This window comes from Rhinopithecus bieti, unplaced genomic scaffold (genome assembly GCF_001698545.2).
Source record: "Rhinopithecus bieti isolate Rb0 unplaced genomic scaffold, ASM169854v2 scaffold_70550, whole genome shotgun sequence".
Classification (NCBI taxonomy): domain Eukaryota; kingdom Metazoa; phylum Chordata; class Mammalia; order Primates; family Cercopithecidae; genus Rhinopithecus; species Rhinopithecus bieti.
The window spans coordinates 686,172-712,118 of NW_016826791.1; the positions used below are offsets into that span (position 1 = coordinate 686,172).

Consider the following 25,947-nt stretch of genomic DNA (forward strand, 5'->3'; position numbering starts at 1 on the left):
GGCCTGTTTAAATCACCTTTTTCTCCTGGTGACGGTTATATTCCTTTTTTTCTTTTTCTTTTTGGAGTCTTGCTCTGTTGCCCAGGCTGAAGTGCAGTGGTGTGATTTCGGCTCACTGCAACCTCCGCCTCCTGGGTTCAAGCGATTCTCCCACCTCAGCCTCCCGAGTAGCTGGGATTCCAGGCATGTGCCACCACGCCCAGCTAACTTTATTTTTAGTAGAGATGGGGTTTCACCATGTTGGCCAGGCTGCTCTCAAGGTGATCCGCCTGCCTCGGCCTCCCAAAGTGCTGGGATTCCAGGTGCGAGCCACCGATTCCAGGTGCGAGCCACCGATTCCAGGCGCGAGCCACCGATTCCAGGCGCGAGCCACCGCCCCCAGCTGGTTTCTTCCTTTTGAAGCTTGTTCTTGAAGCACTTTTCCAGTGAGTCTGACAGCGCCTTTACCCTTAGCCAAGTCCAGCCCCACTCCTAAGGCATGGCCCTTCAGGGAATACCCTGGGCACCCTGAATACTCCGTGGGGCCTGTTACTTGGCTGGTGGCAGCCTCAATGATTTCCAGCCCCACCTGATCTTTGGGAGCTGTTCAGTTTCTAGTCTCCCAGCCTCGTACGTTTCCGCAGACAGACTGAAATATAGCCAGACTCCAGGGACCCCGGGCAGGTTCTGGGCCCTCTCTCTGTTTAGCTCCTTCCTCTCCTTCATCCTCCGATGCAAAATTCCAGCCACCTTAGCCTCCCTGGGAACCACTGGCTGAAGAGGTGCTGCATGTTTTTCTAAGTCTCTAGTTTTTTACTCCAGAAAGACAAGCCCAGATCCCATTACTCCTTCTTGGCCAGGAGCAGAACTTGTGTCTTTTGTTTAAAATGTTTCCTTCTTGTCAAATTCTACTTCTTTGAAGGCTTATTATTTCTTTGCCCCCATGTTCCTCCTTATCCTTAACTGCTCACACTTCCTGAGTTCTGTCACCACACTGAGTTTTCAGATTCGCTCTATTTAGTCCTCTCATGCCACTCTCCTCATGCCTTAAGCTCATTTTTGAATCAGTATGTTACAGTTTGGGTCGGTTCTGTGGCACATCCTTCTGGAGTGCTTTCATTATACAAATGCCATTTAGCTCTTTTTCTTCTTATACTTTGTATGGGACTTGGCCTTGATCCTCTTTTGTTGCTCATCTGGTGGGAACTGAGTTTCTGAACATGGAGGAGCGTAGCTCAGCTTTCCCACGTGGGGGAGCATGGCTCAGACAGCCTTCCCACGTGAGGGAGCGTGGCTCAGATAGCCTTCCCATGTGGGGGAGCGTGGCTCAGACAGCCTTCCCACGTGGGGGAGTGTGGCTCAGCCTTCCCACGTGGGGAGCGTGGCTCAGACAGCCTTCCCACGTGGGGGAGCGTGGCTCAGACAGCTTTCCCAGCCTTGCAAAGCTCCCTCTTCTGTTTTCCTGCACTGCTAAAGCTATGGTCCTCCTTCTGCCAATGGCTGGCTTCACTTCCCTCTACTTCTCCAAGCTGTGTCTTTCCTTTTTCTTTACTATTATTCACTTACTACTGTTTCTCTATTATCCCTGTCTTGCTCAATTTCGACTCCATGCCCTGGCAGTTTCAAGAGTTCAAAGGAACTAGAAGCCTTCATCCCCTAAGCCCTCCCTCCCCCAGGGACGCCTGCTGCTACCCACTGCTGGAGAGGCAGACGACCCCACGGTGTTGGCTGCTCTGACTCCCGTTTCCTGCGGCCACCGTTGCCTTTTCCTATCCTCCACTCCTCAACACACCATCTGCCTGGAGCTTGCCTGGTCTCTGGCACACTGGTCTCGGGCGTCCAGCTCCTCCTACCCACTTTAGAGAATTCGCTGCTACCTTGCACCTACCTACTTTGAAAATACCATCCATGGGTTTTGGGTTTGGTCTGTCTAGTTGCTCTAATTTTATGTGGATGTTGACTGGGCAAAATTTGAAAGCTGTGCTGCCACCTTTTCTGCAATTTCCTGAGAAGCCCCCATGTCGGTCTGTTTTATTTCAGCCATTTTAATGGATGTCAAGTGGCATCTGAATGTCGTTTTAATTTGCAGTTCTTTGGTGACCATGATATTGAACACCTTTTCATGCACTGAGCTATTTATACTTCTTTGGTGAAGTATCCAAATATTTTGCCCATTTTAAAAATTGGGTTGTCTTTTTAGTACTGAATTTTAAACACAAACCCTTGAATATAGTTCTGTGGCTTTTTTCATTTTCTCAGTGGTGTCCTGATAAGCAGAAGCTTAATTCTGAAGTTCAATTTGTTAATATTTTATGGCTAGTTTTTTTTAAAAAAAGTTTTACTAATATGTTGCCCAGGCTGGTCTCTTAACTCCTGAGCTCAAGCAATCCTCCCACATTGGCCTCCCAAAGCGTTGGGATTACAGGCATGAACCACCTGTGCCTGGCCTTTTTCTTTTTCAAATACAGACAGGTTCTCACTATGTTGAGCAGGCTGGTCTGGAAACTTCTGGCTTCAAGCGATTCTCCTGCCTTGGCCTCCCAAAAGTGTTGGGATTGCAGGCATGAGCCACCATGCCTGGCCAATGGCTGGCTCTTTAATGAGTGCTTAAGGAATCTTTGCCTACCCTAAAGTCATGAAGATATTCTCCTACATCTTCTTCTAAAAGCTTTATAATTGTAGTTTTTATGTTTAGATCTTAATGTTTATTTGTGGTACAAGGTGGTAGCAGAGGTGTCACAGGTAATTTTTTGTCCACAGGGATATCAGATTCTTGCAGCACCATGTGTTATAATAATTTTCTGTTCCCCACTGCATTGTATTGGCTCCTTTGCTGCAAATCAATTGGCCATATATGTCTGGGTCTATTTCTCTTCCACCAATCAATTCATTATCCTTAAGTCAGCAGCATAGTAAGTCTTGAATTAGTGTAAATCTTCCAACTTTATTCTTTTCAAATTATTTTGGCCACTCTTAGGCCTATGCATTTCCATATCAATTTTAAAATTATCAGTTTCCACAAAAAGCATACTGGGATTTTGATTAAAAGTAGCAGTAAATTCAGAGATCAAATTGTGGAGAATTAACATCTTATTAACACTGAGTCTTCCAGTCATGAATGTAATATAGTTCTCTAATCTTAACTTTTCTCAGCGATGTGTTCTACTTTTCATCGTACAAATCTTACACATATTTTGTCATACATACCCTAAATTCTGGTATTTTGGATGCTATTGTAAGCTGCAATGATAATACCATGAACTTCAGTTTTGAGCTGTTTGTTGCCAATATGAAGAACAATTCATTTTTATATTGATTTTTTTGTGGTCCTGATAAATTCCTTACTATGTCTAATAGTAGTTTTGAAGACACCCTATGATTTTCTGCATACTTGATCAGAGTCTGCAAATAAATACTTTTACTTCTTCCTTCCTAATGTACATGCCTTTCTTTTTCTTGCTGTATTGCACTGGCTGGGAGAGGTAAGAACAGGTGTCTTTGCCTTGTTCCCAATCATCTTTCACATTACATGAGGCTAGCTGTAATATCTCCACAGATGCACTTTATGAGGTTGAGGAATTTTCTTTCCATTCCTAGTTTGCTGAGTTTTTATCTTAAGTGGGTGTTGAATTCTGTCAATTTTTTTTCTACATTTTTTTCCCGCAAGGTCACATATGCCTTTCCCCTTGTATTACTAACACTGTAAATTATATTAATCAAATCTCCAATGTTAAACCATCTTTGCATTCCTGGACTAAAACCAACTTGTTCATAATGTATCATCCTTTTTATATGTTGCTGGATTTGATTTGCTAATTTTTATAAGGAAATTTTCTTCTATATTCATGTAGGATAAAAATCCTCTGTGCTCTATCTGCTCATCCCTCCCTCCTTCTATTATCTGGGTTCTCCAGAAGAACAGAACAGGATGTATGGAAATATAGAAAGAGATTTATTATGAGGGACTGAGACGCTCTATGATTTACTGCCTGCAAGATGGAAGCCCAGGAAAGGCAGTGGTAGTGTTCCAGCCCAAGGCTGAAGGCCTGAGGCTCAGGAGAGCCAATGATGTAGGTCCTCGTCTGAGTCCAAAGGCCTGAGAGCCAAAACACTGACATCTAGCTTCAAGGAGTAAGCAAGTCACCCTTCCTTCACCTTTTCGTTCTATTTAGGCTCCCAATGGATTGAGTGGTGCCCGCCCGCATTCGTGAGAGCAGATCTTCTTTACTGAGTCTTCTGATTCAAACATAATCTCCTCTGGAAACATCCTCACAGACACTCACAGAAATAATGTCTTACCAGTTACCTGGGCATTCTTTAGCTCAGTCAAGCTGACATAAAATCAACCATCACATTCTCCCATAACCCCTAGCAAGCAGTGATCTTTTTGCCTCTGCGTTTTTGCCTTTTCCAGAATGTCATATAGTTGGAATCATAGCTTTTTCAGATCGGCTTCTTTCACTGAATAATATATTCTTAACATCCCTCCATGACTTTTCAAGGCTTATGGCTTAATTCTTCTTAGCACTGAATGTTCCATCGTCTGAATGTACTATAGTTCATCCATTCATGCACTAAAGGACATCTTGCTTCCAGGTTTTGGCAGTCATGAATACAGCTGCTGTAAAATCCACGTGCAGGCTTCGTGTGGTTTTCAGCTCCTTTGGCTAAACGCCAAGGAGTGCAACTGCTGGATCACAGGGTAAGAGTATGTTTACGAAGAAACTTGCCAAAGTGGCTGTACCACTTTGCACTCCCACCAGCAGGGAATCAGAGCTCCTGCCGTTCAGCATCCTTTTTAATATCTGTAGACTCTAGTGTGCTTGCAACTCATTCCTAATGTTGGTAATTTCTGTGTTTTTTGGCTAGAGGTTTATCAATTTTACTGGTCTCTCCAATCAGCTTTTAGCTTTATTTCCTGTTTTGTTTCATTCATTTCTGCTCTGGTATTTAATATTTCATTTCCGCCTCTTTGTCTAACTTGCTCTTTTTCTGTTAAGATGGAAGCTAAAGTCACTGAGACTTGTATCCTTTTCTAATATAGGTGCTTAATGCTATAAAACCTCCAAGTACTGCTTTAGCTGCACGCCACACACTGTTGTATTTTCATTTTTGGTCAGTTCAAAATAGCCTTTTGATTTTTTTCTCTGACCCTTAAGGTACTGGGAAGTGTGCTAGCTTTTTATAATATTTGGAGATTTTCCAAGTGTGTTATTGATTTATATTATACTTGGCATGACTTGCTCAATATCCCAGAATATGGTCTATCTTGGTAAATGGTCCATGTATTCTGTTGTTGGGTAGTGTCAATTAGGCCACAATGGTTGACAGTATTGTTCAAGGTTTCTACATTATACTGTTTTTCTGTCTACTTGTTCTATCAGTTTATTGAGAGGTCTGTTGAAATCTCTTACTGCAACTGTGGATGGGTGTACTTCTTGCAGTTTTAACAGAACTTCAAAATAAAGGCCACAAAAACTGATAAACTGGGATTAAGTTGAACCTTTTATTCATGAAATGACGCTCTATATCATCTGTAGTAATATTCTCTGTGCTGAAATCTACTTTGTCTAATATATCTATTCAGATGTCTTTCATCTATCTTACCATCCTTCTATTTTTAATGTATTCATAAAGTGAGTTTCTTATAGGCAGCATATAGTTGGATCTTGCATTTTTATCTAATCTGCCTTTTAACTGTGGCATTTACATTCATTACACTTAATGTGATTATTGACATTGTTGGATTTCAATCTACTATCTTGCTGCTCTTGTTTTCCATATGTACCATCCTGGCCTTTGAAGTCAAATCACAGATAAAATATTTAGGATGTGGTGCTTAAACTGTTTTGTGGTTCAGATAAAATATCTGAGTGTATACTCTGCAATATGAGACCGTCTCTCCTCTTAAGATGTGGTTTGGGGGGAAAATTCACCTTATATTTCAGAATTTTTAGTATATGCAAGTGATTCCCGAATGTCTTATCTCTAATTGAGCTACATCTTCCAAGAGTCTGACCTCTATATCCAACTGCCTGTTGAACAGCTCTCCTGGGTGCTGCACAGGCAACTCTGATGTCCAGTATCTAAGGTCACACAGCTCAAGCTAAGAAACTGGGACGCGTCTTGAGAGGCAGAGGACTCTACCGAGCCTACTGGGTCATCAGCTGACTCCAAGAGCATGCAACACACCTCAGACCAGAGGCCCCAATCCAAGACAAAATATCCTAAATAATCAAAAGGATTTTTTATTTTAAATGTAGATAATACCATAATTCATCAAAATAATTTATAATACTTAACTGCCTCTTATACTGTCTTATAAATGATGCCTTCTGAAGTTAAACATAATGTAGCTTCAGTTCTTTTAGATGATCTACTCACAACATACTAAACAATAATAGTTTTTTTTTTTAAAGCACTATCTCCTATGAAGTCTAAGAAAGGAAATCATGACAAGTTCCTGATCAGATAAAAACCACTGCATCATTAAAGAAGATTAAAAAGAGGCATAAATAAATCTGAATAGAAATATCCATTTTCCTGGGTTTTATCCTTCTGTACAAGCCCAATTCTAGGGTTAAAATGATATTCTGGTTTGCCTCTATAAGCAAGAAACTCCTTAACAGCAGCTCAGAAATAACCTTAATGTCTGGGTGAAACCAACTTCTTCACCTGTGGACACTCAGAGCTCCCATCTCTGTCAGACGGGTGTCACCTCTGCTAACACGCCCAGGCATCTCCGGGAGGACAGGGAAATGTCATCCTCTCCAAGATGGCTCTACTCTATGCAACCCAGGCGTTCCTAAAGCCCCCGACCCCACACAGGAGGCAACGCCTGATGAAGCACCGCTCCCGCCACAGCATCAACCTTAACCTTCCAAATGCCATTGCTGTGAAGAGGAGCCATCGCAGATCGCCATGGCGACAGAGCCCTTCTGACCCAGGGGATCCACCGCTCTCAGGCACTGTCCAACTGACACCTGGTATAGCCGATTGTTTTTCTGGGGGGGGAAAAAAGAAAAAAGGTAGCAAGAAAAAAAATACTGCCAATTACTGGCAAAACGTGGAAATCCAGAAGAAATATGGAACATTTAAGAATTCAGATTAAGGGATACAATAGTCCCTCTTATCCAAAGATTAGTTTTCCGCTCTTTGTTACCTGCAGTACAGTACAGTAGGATACTTTCTGACCACAATCACGATTTGTATTATAGTATAGTGATTTGTTTTTATAGAGAAAACAAACAGACTGTTGGGCTTCGGCAATCCTCCCACCTCAGCCTTCTCAGTGCTGGGATTACAGGTGGGAGCCACTGCACAACCACAGTATGCTGTTGTAACTGTTCTGTTCTTTAGAGTTATTGTTGTGAACCTCTTACTGTGCCTAATTGATGAATTTTATCACAGGTATATCTCTAGAAAAAGAATACAGTATATACAGGGTTTGTACTGCTTGTGGTTTCAGCCATCCACTCGGGGGACCACTGTACTGCAAACTGAGAAGATCACCCCCAAGGTAGAAAATGAGTTCACCTGCTGCACCCCTCACTCAACCTTGTGGGTCTCTGCACATTCTCCCAACATCACCGAGCACTCCTCACCCCAAAGGTCCACTGCTGGGATCCTCCTGACCCGTGGCATTTCATGAGCCGTGGTGGGTCTGATGAGCGAGTCTCTGACATATCTAGACAAAGGAGACTATTTAAAACCAGTTCATGTTCTTCATTATAAATCCAGATCTAGAGAAAAAAATAAAATAAAATTTAGATAACGAATTTTAAGACTGAACATTAATTCCTGGACTGTGTAGGTGATAGAGGAGCCCAATAAGCCTCTGGCTGACCCTCTGGAGACAGAAGGGCACATGGCTGCCATCTTCAATTCCTCATCGGTGGGGCAGTTAGGAAGCGCACAGACTGAGTCACAGACTATCTTCAGGAACACACCTGGGTGACATGGCAAGTGCAGTGAACACCTCACTCTCCAGCATGCGCCATCACTACGCTCAAAAGGAATCTGTTCTCTTCTGTTCTCCTATTTACTCACTGCTTCAACTTACAGACTCCAAATGGATGTGTGCAGTGTTCACTAACATGAAGACCCTCGATCAGAGTCATAGGGAGCTGTAAGAGAATTGTCTGTAACACTGCTATTGTTTCATAGCCTGTGTGTCCAGTAAGGGACCTACTGGCCACATGCAGCTATTGTACACGTGAAATGTGGCTGGTGGCTACAGAATTAGCACAACTATAAAGTGACAACACAGTACATTTAGAATAGGATAACTCCATCACCCCAACTTATATTTTCTGGAACAAATTTCAGCTCTCATCTCACTGGGACCTATACCCCTGAAGTGTCACCACAATTTTAATACTTCCACAACACTGCCACCTCTTCTACCCAGAAGCTGCACAGAAATCCCCCCCCCCGCCGCACGCCGCTTTTTTTTTCAGACGGAGTCTCACTCTGTCACAAGGCTGGGAGGTGCAGTGGCACATCTTGGCTCACTGCAACCTCTGCCTCCCAGGTTCAACCAATTCTCCTGCCTCAGCCTCCCGAGTAGGTGGGATGACAAGGCAACGGCCACCACCACACCCAGCTAATTATTTTTGTATTTTTAGTAGAGATGGGATTTACCATGTTGGTCAGGGTGGTCTTGAACTCCTGACCTCGTGATCCACCCACCTCAGCCTCCCAAAGTGCTGGGATTACAGGCATGAGCCACTGCACTGGGCCCCAGAAATCCCCTTTTAACCATGTTTTCAGCACATGTATCACCTGAGACAGTGGGCATGAACTCTTCTGGGAGAATGTTTGAAGAAATTTCACAGTATACATTATTTACCAAAAAGTCCAAGTGGCTTTTTGTTTGTTTTTTCTGAGTGACACCAACCCCCCACTAGAATAGAAATGAGACACTACAGTTTATGAGATTAGACTGCTGTTACATTATGCTATTTTATCAGACACAAATGAGTTTGAAATTGCTGTTCTCAATTGAAGTCCAAGTTATTTGCTGATTTTTAGGCCCATTTTAATATTATTTAGGAGACATACATAAGCTGAAATTAAATTACATGAATGGAATGAACTGAAACTCTGTAGTGCTTCCCTTGGCCATTTCTGACAAATTCCTATGGCTCGTAAGTCACAAGTTATTCCCTGGACTATTAGCAAGTACAAATGATGGTGTAAACAATTAAAATGTTCCACGACAATGAGCAGAGGTAGGAAAAACATACAAAGGAGGCGAAAGTAGCCGACTGAGGTGTCACCTAAGGCCACTCTCATCCTTTTAACCCATTTATGCCGAAGGCTGTAATTTTTTTCGGTGAAAAATCAGACCCTGGCGATGACCTTGAGCAGTAGGATACAGATAAGCCCCATAAGCTTAGCGTTCCAATAATGGAACACTACGCATAAATGGGAAAAGCCAGAATAGTAGACACTGATGTCCTCAGGAGTGACTGCCAGCAGCTTCCCTTCATTGGAAGCCACCTTGCAGGCACTGGCTGTGAGCTCTGAGGCCTCACTCACCTGATTTGGGTCACTGTAGTCACAGGTCTTAAGCACCACGAGGCCTCCCTTCTGACTTGGGCGGCCCTGGGCCACCAGGCATTTGTTGGTCTGGAGGTGATAGAGCTGTAAAAGAAGGCACTCAGCTCAGAATGCGGGAAGCAATCCCAGAGACGCCTCCCAAGCCTGGAGGTGGTTCCGGGCGAAATGTGAAAGGTTATTCCAGAGGTACGAATTCCAAGATATGCATTTTTAATTCCTAAGTTCTAGCCTCAGAACACAGGAGCATCAAGATAGACAAAAGTTATAACTCCAAAAGTTATCAGCAATTTTAACATGTAGGCAGTGTCAGCTAGGAATTCTAGCTACATATACATGTTTACTAATCTATAGCAGATGAAGGAAATTAAAATGTCATCCCTGCCCTAAAGAACTTTCAAATGAAGTCAGGGATATAAGAACAACATGTATAAAAAAGTACACAATGAAATGCAATATGCAGGCTACACTGGAGATACACAGATGACAACTATCATAGAACTGTGAGGGCGAGACAAACAGCAAGAAGTAATAATGGTAAGGGATCAACTACATGGGCACACACTGCTCTCTTTTACTTAGAGAAAAATACCTAATACTAAACATCTTGATGCTGGGTTTTTGTTTTATTTTTGTTTTGTTTTTTTGTCTTATTATAGAGTAGAGAGAAGAGGAAGGGGAAAAGCTCTAGGCTTCCTCCTAGCCACTGAGGGAAGAGTCGGCACTGTTCTGGCGGAAGTGCCTTCTTCATAAAAGAAGGGACACTGGACAACACAGACAGTATACGCCCTTAGCTTTAGAAGCCAACGCCAAGAGATGACTCAGGAGAAAGGGATGATTTTCTGGGCAGATCCCTGTGACTATATAACTGTAATGAGTTTAAGACACAAAGACAGCTAAGGAAATGTGGTTGATGAATGTGCTTTCTGCTGAGCTCAGGTGACTTCTGGGAACACCAGACGTGAAATCCCACCCCATTCCCCCACTCTGGCCCTCACTACCACCTCCGCTCTATCTGTGACTTGGTTCCCAGAACTAAGAGTAAACAGCAGATCACTGCCCCATGCTCCACTTGTTTTCCTTTTTGGCCTGTCCTCTGACACTTCCATGGCCTCTGTCCAGGGTGTATTCCCATGTGCCTCTGCACTCTTGGAAACTGTCACATAACTTAGCCTCAGAGAAGGCAACTATGCCGGCAAGGCAAGGATCTACACTTGAGGTCCTACACTTGCGTAGAGGAAGTTCTCATAAACAGAATATAATGAAAGGCAAGCTGAAGTCTGTCATTAGACTCTGCTAAATCCACAGTGTCATCTGTTCTAGCTTACGGGCACTTCAAAACTTTTCATATCAAACGTAAGACGCCTGGAAAAGACTGCTTTCTTACCCTTCCACGTTGAAGGACTTTCGGTCGTTTTGGCCCTCTGTTGACAAAAATGGGTTGCTGGGGTTTGGCATGGGGCCCAGATATCTGCATCTCTGGGTATATATTATCCAAATACCATTTAAATGATTTACAACCCAACTTCTTTCTCAATTCAACACGCTCACTGATATTTCCATAGCTTTTCGTCTTCAGGTCAGGTCTTAAGGAAAAATACTGCTCCTGAATTTAAAAAAGTAAAAATAAGAAAATCAAATTTTTTGTTAAAAATGATTATACAATGATATAGATATTTTTACATGATGAAGTCCATTACTAACGATGATAACATGTACCTTAAACTGTATCTGAGAATCAGTGAAACAGGCGTATATATGAGATCAGTGGGTCTCAAACTCGTGAGTCTCAGTAATCGATGTTCTTAAAAATTACGGAAAACTCCCAGGAGGGTCTGCCTGTGTGGGCTGTGTCTGTTCATATTTATCATACAGAAATTAAAACAGAGAAACCTACAAATTATTAATTCCTTAAAATAATTAAAAACTCATTACAAACACAAGATTTAGTGAGAACAGTGGCATTGCTTTATATTTTTGCAAACCTTTTGCTGGCTGGCTGGCTTAAAACAAGTCAGCTAAATTCTCACATCTGCATTTAGCCTGCTGCCGTGTGTTGTTTTGCTTAAATATATGTATTTTTAAAATTACAACCTATATATAATTATGGGGTTAACACTACTCCAAAATTCAATAACTTTTAAAGTTTAGTTACAACGCGGAACATGAAATCATATTAAGATTTTGACACTGTTGCATTAAAACGTACTGGTCTATCGGCCGGGCGTCGTGGCTCACGTCTGTAATCCCAGCACTTTGGGAGGCCAAGGCAGGCAGATCACTTTAGGTCAGGAGTTTGAGACCAGCCTGGCCAACATGATGAAACCCCCTCTCTATGAAAAAATAGAAAAATTAGTTGGGCACGGTGGCGCATGCCTGTAATCCCAGCTACTTGGGGGCTGAGGCTGCAGAATCACTTGAACCCAGGAGGTGGAGGCTGCAGTGAACTGAGATTGTGCCACTGCACTACAGCCTGGGCGACAGAGTGAGACTCTGACTCAAAAAAGACAAATAAAATCTCATGGTCTGTATGGCTCTCTGAATGGATCTTCTACCCGTTTTTGTAACAGCATGCATTAATCATTTGGAAAATGCTATATATACTATATATATATATATATATATATATATATATATATAACCACTGATCTCCTCAGTAAAGAAAATTTTTTTTTTTTTTGAGATGGAGTTTCACTCTTGTTGCCCAGGTGGAGTACAATGGCACTATCTCGGCACACCACAACCTCCACCTCCTGGGTTCAAGCCATTCTCCTGCCTCAGACTCCTGAGTAGCTGGGATTCACGCACCAGCACACCCAGCTAATTTTGTATTTTTAGTAGAGACGGGGTTTCTTCATGTTGGTCAGGCTGGTCTCGAACTCCCGACCCCAGGTGATCCTCCCGCCTCGGCCTCACAAAGTGCTGGGATTACAGGCATGAGCCACCGTACCCGGCCAAGTAAAATTTTTAAGTACTAGGAAGCTGTCAAGCTCCTGGTGGTAAATGTAAGTTTTTCAAATTCTAATTTTCACTTGAGAGCTTAAATTTTATCGTTTGCAACAAATACGGTCAGTTGTTTTCATGTTCATTATTTAGTTCGTTTTACCCAAATATGAGTAATTATGGTGTGTGAGTCAGTCAGTCTTAACACATAAAAAGAGTGTTCCTGGAAAGCAGTGGCTAGCTCCGCCCACAACCCAAACAACCGCACAAGTGTTTTTCCTTGAACCAACCACTGTACTTCAGTAAGCAGCAGAAGTGCTTTCTGTGTGAGCATGCGTACTCACACAGGATACTAAAAAGGCACATTGAGATTTACTAAAATTATTATTATATCAATGACATTCAGAAATGAAACTGGCCTTTGTCTTCTCAGTGAGTGCTGGTGAAGAATGCAGTGACTACAGTATAACTGGGTGATGATGCCTCGATTTATGCTAAGGCACTAGCCACTTTACTCACCTATTTTACACACTCAGTGCAATGTCAACATGGTCAAAGAGGCAAATACTGTATTAACCTCTGAAAATGATTTTAAACTGGCAGACCTCCTCAGAGAGTGGCTAGGACTGGGACCATGCGTTGAGAACTATAGTACCCAGTGATGATTTAGAGATGAGCATGGAATTACACCTGAAAGTCTGGTCAAGGAGGGAGAAGGGAGATAAACAGTACTATAGAAGAAACACCGTGGAGTCCCTACTGCCCCCAAACACAGCGCACCACTCTGTCCCTCTCATTCCAGCACACGCTACATGTCTCTGTTTATATTTTCCTCACGGTGTGAAAAATTACTGTGCACTCCCTTATTCATCTTTTATCCCTCAAAAACCTAACACAGAGCCTGGCATACAGGAGGTGCAAAACAAATATTTAAAAAATAACTATACACAAATACAGCAGCAGCTGGGCGCGGTGGTTCACGCCTGTAATCCCAGCACTTTGGGAGGCCAAGACTGGCAGATCATCTGAGGTCATGAATTCGAGACCACACTGACCAAAATGATGAAACCCCATCTCTACTAAAAAAACCAAATTAGCCAGGAATGGTGGCACGCACCTGTAATCCCAGGTACTCGGGAGGCAGAGGCTGAGGCAGGAGAATCACTTGAACCCAGGAGGTGGAGGTTGCGGTGAGCTGAGATTGCACCACTGAACTTCAGCCTGGGCAACAAGAGTGAAATTCTGTCTCAAAAAAAAAAAAAAAATTCACAGCATTTGTCATAACAGTCAAAAGTGGAACAGGCCAGGCGTGATGGCTCACACCTATAATCCCAGCACTTTGGGGAGGCCAAGGCAGGTGGATCGCCTGAGCTCAGGAATTTCAGACCAGCCTAGGTAACACGGCAAAACCCCATCTCCACCAAAATACAAAAATTAGTCGGGCATGGTGGTGTGGGAGCTGAAGTGGGAGGATCACTTGATCCTGGGAGGCGGAGGCTGCGGTGAGCCAAAATCGTGCCACTGTACTCCAGACTGGGTGATAGAGTGAGACCGTCTCAAAAAAAAAAAAAAAAAAAAAGTGGAAAAAACCTAAATGTTGATCAGCTGGATGGATAAAGTAAAATGTGGTCTGTTCATACAATGGGATATTATTTGGCAATGAAAAGGAATGCAGACCCATACATGGTGTGGCACGGACAAACCCGAAAACGCTGTGCTCAACTGAAGAAGCCAGACGGAAAAGACCACGTGGTTTATGATTCCATTTGTATGAGTAGACACTTACAAAATTACAAGAGTCAGATTCGAACCAAAAAGAAGTGAAGTACTAGGTGAAGAGGGTGGGGGAAACTAGAGTCGGCCCTAAGGTGAAGGTTAACCAAGAGAAATATGCCAGAGTGAAAAGTAAAGCAACCAAAGCTATCACTAGGCCAGTCACTACTGGCTTATCATTCATCCTTCTAAACAAGAAATTTCCTCTCACCTTGTATTCGTCCAACCAGACATGTGCCAGCCTCAAAGAGTTGTGTGTCATGGTGTCCTGGCCTTCAGGAGACCCATAGGGTCGCCTTTTTCGGAAAATGTGTCCTACTCTAGAGCAAGGGATGATGAAAAGCTTACCGCCACACATCCAGATCTGGTCAGAAGCAAAAACAGGCGTGAACAGTTGCCTCATGTTATTGTGAAACCAATGTATGAATTTTCAATGAAATTAATCTTTATTCAATAGGTGTTTATGAAACTTGGCAAGATATTTACATCTCATTAGATACAAATATTCAAATAGAAGAAAATGAGAAGGTACACATTGTTAAAAATTATCTGTCTTTATCATTACAAGGAACTGAATTCTAAAACAATGCACACAGTAAGCATTTACTACCATGTGTCTGAAATTGCACTTACCCAACTCTGTCGCTTTAACAGATCAAGAGACTTGATGTTAGGCACTTAAGGATAAGAAGTGCTTATTACCTGGTCCTCTCATTTCAGTTTCACAGGTACTTACTTATACAATGCATATTCTTTTTTAGAAAACAGATTTTTAAATATAAAATATATAGAATAACTCCAGATTAAGATTCAAAAGACCTTAGCTTTGGTCTAAATTCTGTCCTTGACTATCTGAATTACTTTGGAGTTAAGTTCGTTTTTGTGACACTCAATTACCTTATTTAAAAAAAAAAGAGAGAGAGACTGAACTTTTAATAATAAAATCTATTAAATAAGAGGCACAATAAAATCTATTACGCCTTTAACCCTAACATTCTAAAACTTACAGAATGAAAACCTGCTTTTTTTTGTTGTTGTTGTCGAGACACAGCCTTGCTCTTGTCCCCCAGGCTAAAGTGCAGAGGCACCTGGCTCACTGCAACCTCTGCCTCCCAGGTTCAAGCGATTCTCCTGCCTTGGCCTCCCGAGTAGCTGGGATTACAGGCACCCGCCACCACACCCAGCTAATTTTTTTGTATTTTTAGTAGAGACGGGGTTTCACCATGTTGGCCGGGCTGGTCTTGGATCCTGACCTCAGGATCAGCCCGCCTTGGCCTCCAAAAGTGCTGGGATTATGGGCGTGAGCCACCATGGACCCAGCCAAAACCTGCTTTTTAGAAATACTGTAGTCAATACATTTGCAGAAATACAAAAGGACATATGAACAAGTATCATGGTATTATCTGATAGGGATTCTGCTAACTGGACTAGGAGATGGTTGGGAGAAATACTGGGATATCTGCTTGGAAGGAGAAGTGTCAGCTCTCCCCTTGCCCTCTTTCTGCCTTTTCCAAAGACTGTCTACACCATGGGCCTCTGAGCCACAGACCCCACCTACACTGTTAACTTTCAAACCTAAGCAATTGGAGAAGACAGATAATGCAAGGTGGATTTCTTCCTCAGGACAGGGGTACCTGTATACATAAAGGACTTAGTAAGCTATACATGGGGTGACGGTATAAGGCAGCATCGAACTGAGCTGTTTCTGAAAGTACAATGGGAAGCTATTAATTTTTCCAAGAGAACAGGTATGAACTAGGATGGTCTTAGGCCTCAGGGAAATCTGGTCACCCTGACTATATGTATCTGGTAGTATCAATAAAATAAACCAACAAAAAAAGAACAAACCTTTAAATTAGCATACTAAGACATTCTAAATTTGTATCCAACCATTCTTTACAACAATACTTTAATAATTTATATATATACATATACATACACATACATACACAGAGTGGAATAACAGATACTGGAGACTCTAAAAGGTGGGAGGGGAGTGAAGGATGAAGTACCACCTATTGGGTACAATGTCCATTATTCCAGTGATGAGTGCACTAAAAGCCAGACTTTACCACCACACACTATGCACTTGTGCCTCTAAATCCATAGAAACAGACTAGGTACAGGGGCTCACGCCTATAATCCTAACACCTTGGGAAGTCAAGGCAGGAGGATTGCTTGAGTCCAGGAGTTCAAGACCAGCCTGGGCAACATAGCGAGACTCGCATCTCTACAAAAAATAGAAAATTAGCCAGGTGTGGTGACGTGCGCCTCTACTCCCAGCTACTTAGGAGGCTGAGAGGTGGGAGGGTTGCTTGAGCCCAGGAGTTCGAGGCTGCAGTGAGCCACTGTGTTCATGCCACTCTACTCCAACCTGGGCAGCAGAGCAAAACCTTGTCTCAAAAAAATAAATATGAATAAATATATGGCTTCTTACATGCTTTTTCATTTTGTTGTTGTTTTCCTAGTCAATGGATCAACATGTACACTTTTGATGTTTTAAATAGATATTATCCGTATCACAGATTCTGGCAAGGTAGCATTCATTAAGGACAATTTGTCAATAAAGATAATCATGGAGCACCCTGGGAGGCCGAGGCAGGAGGATCACTTGAGCCCAAGAGTTCAACACCAGCCTGGGCAACACAGTGAGACCCCATCTCTACAAAAAATAGAAAAACTACAGGCACGTGCCTGTAGTCCCAGCTACTCAGGAGGCTGAGACAAGAGGATCGCTTGAGCCCAGGAGGTCAAGGCTGCAGTGAGCTATGATCACACCACTGCACTCCAGCCTGGGCGGCAGAGAAATACCCTATCTCAAAAAATATAATAATCAAGGAGAACATAAAGAAAATATGAGATCATGGATGAAAATCATATTCCACTACACACAGTTATTAATTGAGCATGCAAAAAAATTACCCGAAATGATATTTCCAAGTTTTCTCCTCCCCAGATATCCATGCCACTATCATACTGTCCAAGTTCATGGAAATACTGTCTGTTCATGGCAAACAAACCTCCAGCCATTGTTGGTGACCTCGAAAAAGGAAAACAATTACTGTACTCATTCCACAGTCAGTTATCTTACCTACTACTTTTGTTTAAAATACTCAGTGTCATTTTGGAACATAACTAATAAAAATTGAATTAATGATTATGAAACATGTTATCCAGTATCAGAGAATGAGCCAGGCCATACAACTGAATTTGCTAGATTGCTAATAATATGCTAGTATCTGGCATATGAAGGCTACTTTTCTAAGTTCTCAGAAGTTCTTTTCCTACTATAACCATTTCTGATAGAAAGCCACCTGATATGGTCATTCCTTCTGACAATCTCACAGAGCCTTGGGGATCAAAACTGGGCTCTAAGGTCCACCAAGGAGAGATCTGACAAACATCACACATTGGGAGTTGGACTCACACAAGTTAGACCAGTGGCTCTCAACTGGGATGACTGTGTCCCCAACGGTCATTTCATAATGTTTAGAGCATTTTTAGCTGTCACATCTTGATGTGTTTGTGTGGCAGGGTGCTCCTAGAATCTGGGCTGAGGTCAGGGATTCTGCTACCTATCCTAAAATGCACAAGACGGCCCCCTACAACAAAGAATTATCTGGCCCAAAATGTCAGTAGTGCCAAGGCTGAGAAGCCCTGTGCTGGACTGAGAAAAGCCGTAGACTGGTCCTCTCAGGGACTCGAGCTAGTAGCCAGTCCGCTCACTTCCTAAAACTGGATAGAGGGGAGTGTGGATTCTAGTGGCCCAAGCTGCCTGCAGAAGAGAAGCAAAATTATCTCTGCAGGGAAAAAACATCATCCCAGGTATGAATGTATTTCTATAATTTTTCATACATCATGTCTGGCACTAAGCAAAAATAAATAAGCAACAAATAAATAACCAGGCAAATGGGAAAATAAAATCATATGAAAGCAAAATGAGAGAAACAACATACAACAGAAACAGATACGCAGTGGTTTCAAATATGGAATCATCAAGCAAAGACTTTAACTGCTCAGTATATTCAAAGAAAAAGACAAGGCAGAATTCGGCAGCAAATTAGTTACCTCAAAAAAGTAACCATGTTTATACATATTCAAAAAACACTTTTTAAAAACAAGACCAAAAAAATGTAAGCAGCCAGTGAGAAAGAGATTATCTTAAGGGAAGCAAAGTAAGACTAAAAACACTGACTTCCTGTCTGAAATGGTGAATGCCAGAAGGTTCTTGAATGATGCCTTCAAACGCTGAAAGAACATGCATGTCTGCCACTGCCAACCTAGAACTGGATATTGAGTAGACATGTTCTTCAAAACAATGCTGAAACACAAGGACATTTTCGGAAAAACAGAGGGCTAATCACTAGGAGGTCCAACTAAAGGAACGACTAAGAGCGTTCTTCAGCCAGGATGAGAGCAATCCGGATAGAGCTGCAGCTGCAGAAGGAACAGGGTAACATAAAGGGGAGATACTTGGGCAAGCCTGTGTGAATACTGCTATGTAAGAAATGGCTTCTGGGATTTAAATTATATGGACAGCAACAACAACAAGTAAATTGGGGGAAAAATAACTGAAACATGAACATTCTGAGATCCTGGCATTGTTTGGAGAAAGTACCAATTTTGATCACACTCTGGCAAATCAAGAACAAATGTTGCATTCTTTAAAAGTTAAAATACAGGCAAACCTCTCTGAATTCAATCTACATAAGAAATTTTAAAGAAAACAAAATAAGAAAGAAAAGCAGATTTATATTACAGAAGATGAAACACAGATAAGAACATAAAATAATTCCTATACTATGACTTTAATAATTATACTAGCAGGAATACAACTTCAAAATCCTAATGAAAGCAAAGGCTTACGTATTAATGTTTTTCACAGCATCACTCAGGTTACCAAACAACTGAAGGTAAGTTAGTGAACAATAAATACACCACGGTGTTTGACATACCAAGAGCAAACACCACATGGGGCCCTCCCAGGGCTTCCTCTGCAATGGTGGCGTGGTCTGTCTGCCTTTCTCACAAGGCTCTAAGTCCTTGAGGGGACATATAGTATCTTACTCATAAATCTTTCCTTAGGACTTGGCAGACTGCATACAATTCAATACATACTCAAGAATTTTTTAATGTACAAATTAAGTCAACACTTTTGCTCCTTACAAAGGAGGAATTATCTTTAATATCATTTTTTTTCTCTTTTAAGGAAGCACTGGTAGGAATTTTTCAAACAAAGGAGCGATCTTACTTAATTGGTGCAGTGGCTCCCTCCGCTCCTCCTAGCTCAGAAAGGGGGACAAGATCCCATTTGAAGTGCAGCCCCCAGTTGAACCCTCCGCGGACGACAGGGGACGAGCTGTAGGCCAGCGTGTCGGCGCTGATGATGTCGATCACTGGGCACACCACGGTATGCCGGTCCTCACGGATGGCGGCCAGCAAGGGCTGCAGCCACATCATATTCACTTCACAGTGGCTGTCCAGGAACACAAGGACTTCTCCTAGGGAGGAAACAACAGAGGCTCAGGAGAGTGTTGCAACACTCAATGTAGGCACAGCCACCCGTCCAATGGGATGATGCAGTGACACAGCATGAAACACGACTGCCACCCTGCCAGCCCCAGACGGCTTCACTGCTGCACCACACTTCACTGCTGATGGTCAGCAAGGACGCCCCTCAGCCAGTAATGCTGCGAGCAGTGTTCTGCTGTAGTTGAGGGACCCATACAAATCACAGGTGCGCCTCTTGAGAAAACGGACAGGCAATTCACTCTCTTCAGGAACAACTCAACTCTCTGGAAGGCCAGATATTGAGTATTTCAAGATGTTTTGGTGCCATGACAGTGCCCAGTTGTGTCGATATTTTTATTACAATTATTTTAATCAAAATATTTTGAAATTTAGCACACACTTATAATACATCTCTCTGCCTCAGTAAACAGAGTACAGAGAACACAGCTGCCTTCCTCACTGGTGACGAGGAAATGCACTGTAACCATGGCTGGCTGCTGCCACACAGTTCTCCCGAAGAGAGGGAGGTGCAGCCGGGGGCACTGTCGGGGATGCCTCCCGCTCATTTCTGTTTCTTCCATCTCCCACCTTTCCTTTCTACTGCCCCCCACCCTCTTGGCTTCAGTGGCTCTCATCTGCCAATGGGATACACCTTTCTTCTAGCTAGCAAAATATAAATCATCAACATTTTATCCTGCACTTTAAGCTCCCCTTGATAAATGTGAGCAGAACTGAGGATTTTTTTTTTTTTTTTTTTTTACATATAATTTCAAATTTAAGAGCTCCATGGTTCTTCTGAGCAGTTGAGAAACTTAGAATCTCATCATCAGGTCGCATTATTGTTTTTCTAAAAGTGCACTCGTGAAATGTATCAAGATTTTACATGAACTACTTAAAGCACCAGATGTTATTTATCCAACTTCAACTAGTGATAAAAGCAGTATCTCAGTTTTCAATGATGCCCGTCAATCAGTCCCGCAGATCAGTGTCTGTAAACAGCCTGAAGGTGTGGGAATGTAGGCAGCAGGCAGCTCTCCCCTGTCACTGAACGCAGAAAGGCAGGACCTCCCACATGCACATCAGTGGGGGTGAGGTGGGATCAATTCAATCACGATTGCTTCGAGGAGAAAATGGATTCAGAGCTTTTCTTATTCCAAAAGTGTTACTTTTTCCAATTAACACCAATTTAACTAAATGAAGACTGCACCTGGTCACAGTGAACCTGAAACAATGACTTCCGCGAAAACTGACTTGCTTCTGACAGATCCTAAACTATATCTGAATGAGGACCTGAAGAGATCATAAAGGGAAAAAAACCTAAATAACTATCGCTATCTAAAAACAGTCAATTCACAGTAAACATGCATTCTAACGGAACCATGTTTTGAGTTGCTTAATACTGAAAATACCCCATAATTTTCACTCTGTTGCTTTGCCTTGAGTAACTCCACACAGTCAATTCAGTAAATCTTTACATGACTAGAAACCTAGAAAAAACAGTCTCACGAGCCTTGAATTCAGTCTGCATCCACTGCAGAGGGGATGTAGAGGAGCTGCTTCTCTTTTTTTGTTAATTGCTTCAGGTCACTGTGGGCTTAAGAGAAAGAAGAGAAGACAGATTCTAAAAGTGAAGTCCTAGTTCAGCCCAGCACAGCCAGTGGCTCCACAGAGGGAGCGGCGGTGAGCAGTGCCGACCACCACGAACCCAGTGGCAGGTTATCTAGAAGAGCGTGGAATACAGAAAGGACTGCAGTAGATGCTGTCACTGCTAGGGAATGTCCCCACCAAGTTCCATCATTCTCAAATGACTTTCAAAATTTTTTTGCCATGTCCATGCACTACCTGCAATATCATACACCTAACATTTTTAAACAGATTCATTTGTTTTAAATTTATTTTAAATTTTTTTAAAAATTACAATCATAAATGAAACTCAGGGAGACCAATTACACATAGGTAACCATAAAACAAAATACAACAGAATCTATAATGTAATTGAAGACTAACCAGATATATTTTCTACAGAAGACTGAAATTGAGATGTTATTTCTTTTTAAAGGGGGAGATCAGTGTATGATGGAAAGGTTTTAAAGATATACCAGTAACAATGGAGACTTTCTCCTTGATGGAATCAGAAGAATTAAGAGGGAATTTTAAAGAAAGTGCCTTTTGTAGTTATGTAAGTCAATCTTACATCCGTTTACCAATTAAACTAATGATGTGTAGCTCCAGAGGGATGCACTCTGCACTAAGAATTAAAAGCATAGTTCAACAGTTTGGGTTCATACATTTTAAATTTTGTATTTAAAAACATAAAAGTTCAGTTACATTTTGGTCTGGGCTTTTCTGCTTATATAAGTGAACAAGATATAAAATCTATTTGAGGGGCAATAACTATCAAAAAAGCATCGCTATGAAAATAGACACTGAGGATTTGAGAGTTCAGCCCCCTGCACTACGTCCACTACGTGCTTTGGGGTAGCAAGCAGGCCTGGAGTTATGAACAGGCCTTTCCCAAACAGAACAAGCCTCATCTCTCCTGCTGGCAACGTCCATTTGAAGCACCACTTTTCATAGACTTTGCAGAATCAGGACAGGTGCTGAGGCTCGAGCCCTTGTCTTCCAACACCAGTAGGGCAAAGCTAACAAGTGATACCTGTCGCATGGGCCGCGCCAATCATTCTTCCTCGAATCAATCCCTCACGCTTTGTATTTCTTATGACTTTAATTTTTCCAGGGAGGTATTTTTGGACATATTCATCTAGTTCTCCTTTCAAATCATCTGAAAATAGAGTCCCACAATTATTCAAGCTGTATGAGACATATATAAAGACACTTTACAGCTATTCTAAAGTTGTATCTAGTACTTGCTAAAATTCACAACAAACTATCAATAAAACAAAATACAGAATATTATTTTAAATAAGTATTGTAGCTTATCCTGTAGGAAGAAAAAGGAAGGAAAGAAATGAAGGGTAAGAGCTGGAATATTAGCCAAGAGGAATACTTACTTTAGTTATAGACTTATTTGTATCTCCATAGCATCAAGCACAATACTTAACACATAATACTTAATATATAAACAATGTTTGGAATGAGTATTTCGAGTGCATAGATGTTCAGCTGACTGTATATAAATCACATTGATAACAAAGAAAATGAGATATAAATGCCTTTTATTACAAAGTAATTTATTAAGTCTTAGTCCATTTCAAGGTATTTAAGAAACTTCTATTGCCCCTACCAAGAATAACAAGAACAGCATTGAATATGTTGTTTTATTAATTCAGCATCTTTCTTCTAAGGTTGTTAAATATTTTTTAAGGAATTCTATGTCATTCACCTGTATATTTCATAATAACTTGAAAGATCATGTAAGATAATAAGCAGTAATTCTTTCCATAGTTAATATACAAACCACCCCAAATTATGAATTTTTCCTTTTAGGTAAAATAGCCACAAAGTGAAAACCAAAATACAAGTTGACTTAAAAAAAAAAACCACCACCATAAATTCTAGAAATCAGTATTAACCAATCTTCTACTTGGTCCAGACTCAGTTAGGTTTTCTGTTTGTTTGTTTTTAACCAAGGTTTGAGAATTTTGCTCCCATAAGTCTCTGTCCATTTCTTTACCGTCTACATTTAAGTATACTGATATACCAACTCTGATGTTGATACAAGTGGCACTTAAGAAATGCCTGAGTGCATGAAAAAGTCACTGGCATACACCTATACCACTGTGTTTCTGCAGGCTGCTGTCATGAAAAGAGCATAAGGCTTGGAGCTATGCAGACTACAGGTCTCACTTCCACTCTACTACTTAACAGCTATGGGGTCCTGAGCAAATTACTTAATTTTTATATTTCTCCCTCCATAAAATGGGCTTGAAGCCTTTCTTGCAAGGTCACTGAGAGCTGAATGAGCAGTGTAATAAAAAGCCTTCTATCCTGTTTGGGTACACAAAGCCATTCTTAGCAAGAGTCTATGTCGAATTAAAGAAAGGTGTATAGAATATAGAGTATGTAGTGAATCATAAAATACTGGCATTCAGAGATGGTTGAGGAGCTATCAGAATGCAATCCACTTTTATCTGGGGACAATCAGTGTAAGAGACTTAATAGAGAGGCATAAGCCAAGGCATCATGCCAAGTGAAAAAAGTCTATCTCAAAAGGTCACATATTGTGTGACTCCATTTATATGACATTCTTGAAATAACAAAATCAGAGATGGAAACAAAATCAGAGAGTCGTGGTTTCAGGGACCGGGGAAGCGTAGAGGAAAGCAGGAGGTGTGACTAGAAAGAGGCAACACGAGGGCCCTCCAGGTGAGGAAACAGTTCTGTATCACTGCAGTGAGGGTTGTGGGAGTCCACCTGTTGACAGAAAAACCCTGGCCCTCACGCGTGCTGTACCAATGTGGATTCCTGGTTCTGACAGGGGAATTTTATGATGGAGAAACTGGGTGAAGGGTACACAGACTGTCTTTGTAACTTCCTGTGAATCTACAGTTATTTCAAATAAAAAGAGGTGTGTTTTTTAAAGTAAGCCACAGGCAAAATTTCAAGGGCCAAATTTGGTTAGCATAGTTTATAAGCAGGTTACAAAGATAACGGATTTCTTCAAACTTATTTGTAGTCAGCCCAGCTGTGACTGCATGCGTAGGATCCCTACCTACCACGTACTGGAAAGTTCAGCTGTGTTAATGTTTGTCAGTGCTGTAGTGACTGACAGCCTGCATCCAATGTTACCAGTTACAGCATTCCTTACCAAAGTCACTATCATCATCCACAAGGATGATCTCATGAAGCAGGTGTGCTGGCGTGCGGTCTATGACACTGTGCACTGTCCGAAGCAAGGCAGAAAACGCTTCATTATAGAAACAGATGACAACACTAGCAGCTGGCAGGTCAGGTGGGTAGAACTTTTCTTTACATCTGTAAAGATAAAGATGAAGAAATTCTGACATTTTAAAAGGCGCAAGTGGTTTAGATTATTATTCACCTACAGATTTACTGTCCCCTTGTTCACCCTCTTCCCTTTTTTTTTTTGAGACAGAGTCTCCCTCTTGTTGCTCAGGCTGTAGTGCAATGGCGCTATCTCGGCTCATCGCGACCTCCACCTCCCAGGTTCAAGCAATTCTCCTGCCTCAGCCTCCCGAGTAGCTGGGATTACAGGCATGCCCCACCACGCCCAGCTAATTTTGTATTTTTAGTGGACGGAGTTTCTCCATGTTGGTCAAGCTGGTCTCAAACTCCCTACCTCAGCTGATCTGCCCGCCTCAGCCTCCCAAAGTGCTGGGATTACAGGAGTGAACCACCGCGCCCAGCCTGTTCAGCCTCTTTCTAACATTATGGGAACAACTATTTTTTTTTTAAAGCATTTACAAAAACAGTACAGTTTCTTCTTCAAGAGTTTACATTTTGTTAATAATGTCTCCCTCCTATATCTGTTATCTTGTTTACTTTTGGATAAACTTTTTCTTTTTTTGAGATGGCGTTTTGCTCTGTCGCTAGGTTGGAGTGCTGTGGCGCAATCTCGACTCACTGCAACCTCCGACTCCCGGGTTCAAGCCATCCTCTCAAGCTGTCTCAGCCTCCTGAATAGCTGGGATTACAGGCATGCGCCACCATGCCCAGCTAATGTTTGTATTTTTAGTAGAGACAGAGTTTCACCATGTTGGCCAGGATGGTCTCAATCTCCTGACCTCGTGATCCACCAACCTCACCCTCCCAAAGTGCTGGGATGACAGGCATGAGCCACTGCATCTAGCCGGATAAACATTTTTTAAACTTCAGGGTTTTTTTTCTCTTTTGGAAGAGAGGTTACATAAAAATGTAAGTTCTTTTTACCAAAATCACGGCAAGTGTTTCATGCAGCACTCATAAGCTGACACCCAGCTTCTCCTCAATGAGGTTTCAAAAGGAAAGAAATATAAAACTTTATATTTGAAATTTTAAGGCCGGGCGCGGTGGCTCAAGCCTGTAATCCCAGCACTTTGGGAGGCCAAGACGGGTGGATCACGAGGTCCGGAGATCGAGACCATCCTGGCTAACACGGTGAAACCCTGTCTCTACTAAAAAATATAAAAAACTAGCCGGGCGAGGTGGCGGGCGCCTGTAGTCCCAGCTACTCGGGAGGCTGAGGCAGGAGAATGGCGTAAACCCGGGAGGCAGAGCTTG

General features: G+C 42.0%; 1 protein-coding gene across 3 annotated transcripts in view; it reads right to left on the reverse strand.

Annotated features, from left to right (window-relative positions):
- Positions 1–6,207: 6,207 nt before the first annotated feature.
- The window catches only part of GALNT11 (polypeptide N-acetylgalactosaminyltransferase 11), an 86,559-nt gene continuing 66,819 nt past the window's right edge, over positions 6,208–25,947 (reverse strand). For all 3 annotated transcript variants that reach the window (XM_017863667.1, XM_017863668.1, XM_017863666.1), the window contains 9 exons: positions 24,536–24,702; positions 22,424–22,549; positions 19,508–19,757; positions 17,179–17,296; positions 14,468–14,620; positions 10,928–11,146; positions 9,523–9,627; positions 7,584–7,721; positions 6,208–6,983 (listed from right to left, as the gene is read on the reverse strand). In XM_017863667.1, coding sequence (XP_017719156.1) covers positions 6,852–6,983; positions 7,584–7,721; positions 9,523–9,627; positions 10,928–11,146; positions 14,468–14,620; positions 17,179–17,296; positions 19,508–19,757; positions 22,424–22,549; positions 24,536–24,702 — 1,408 coding nt within the window. In that variant the 3' untranslated portion in view covers positions 6,208–6,851. The remainder of the gene's footprint in view (positions 6,984–7,583; positions 7,722–9,522; positions 9,628–10,927; positions 11,147–14,467; positions 14,621–17,178; positions 17,297–19,507; positions 19,758–22,423; positions 22,550–24,535; positions 24,703–25,947) is intronic.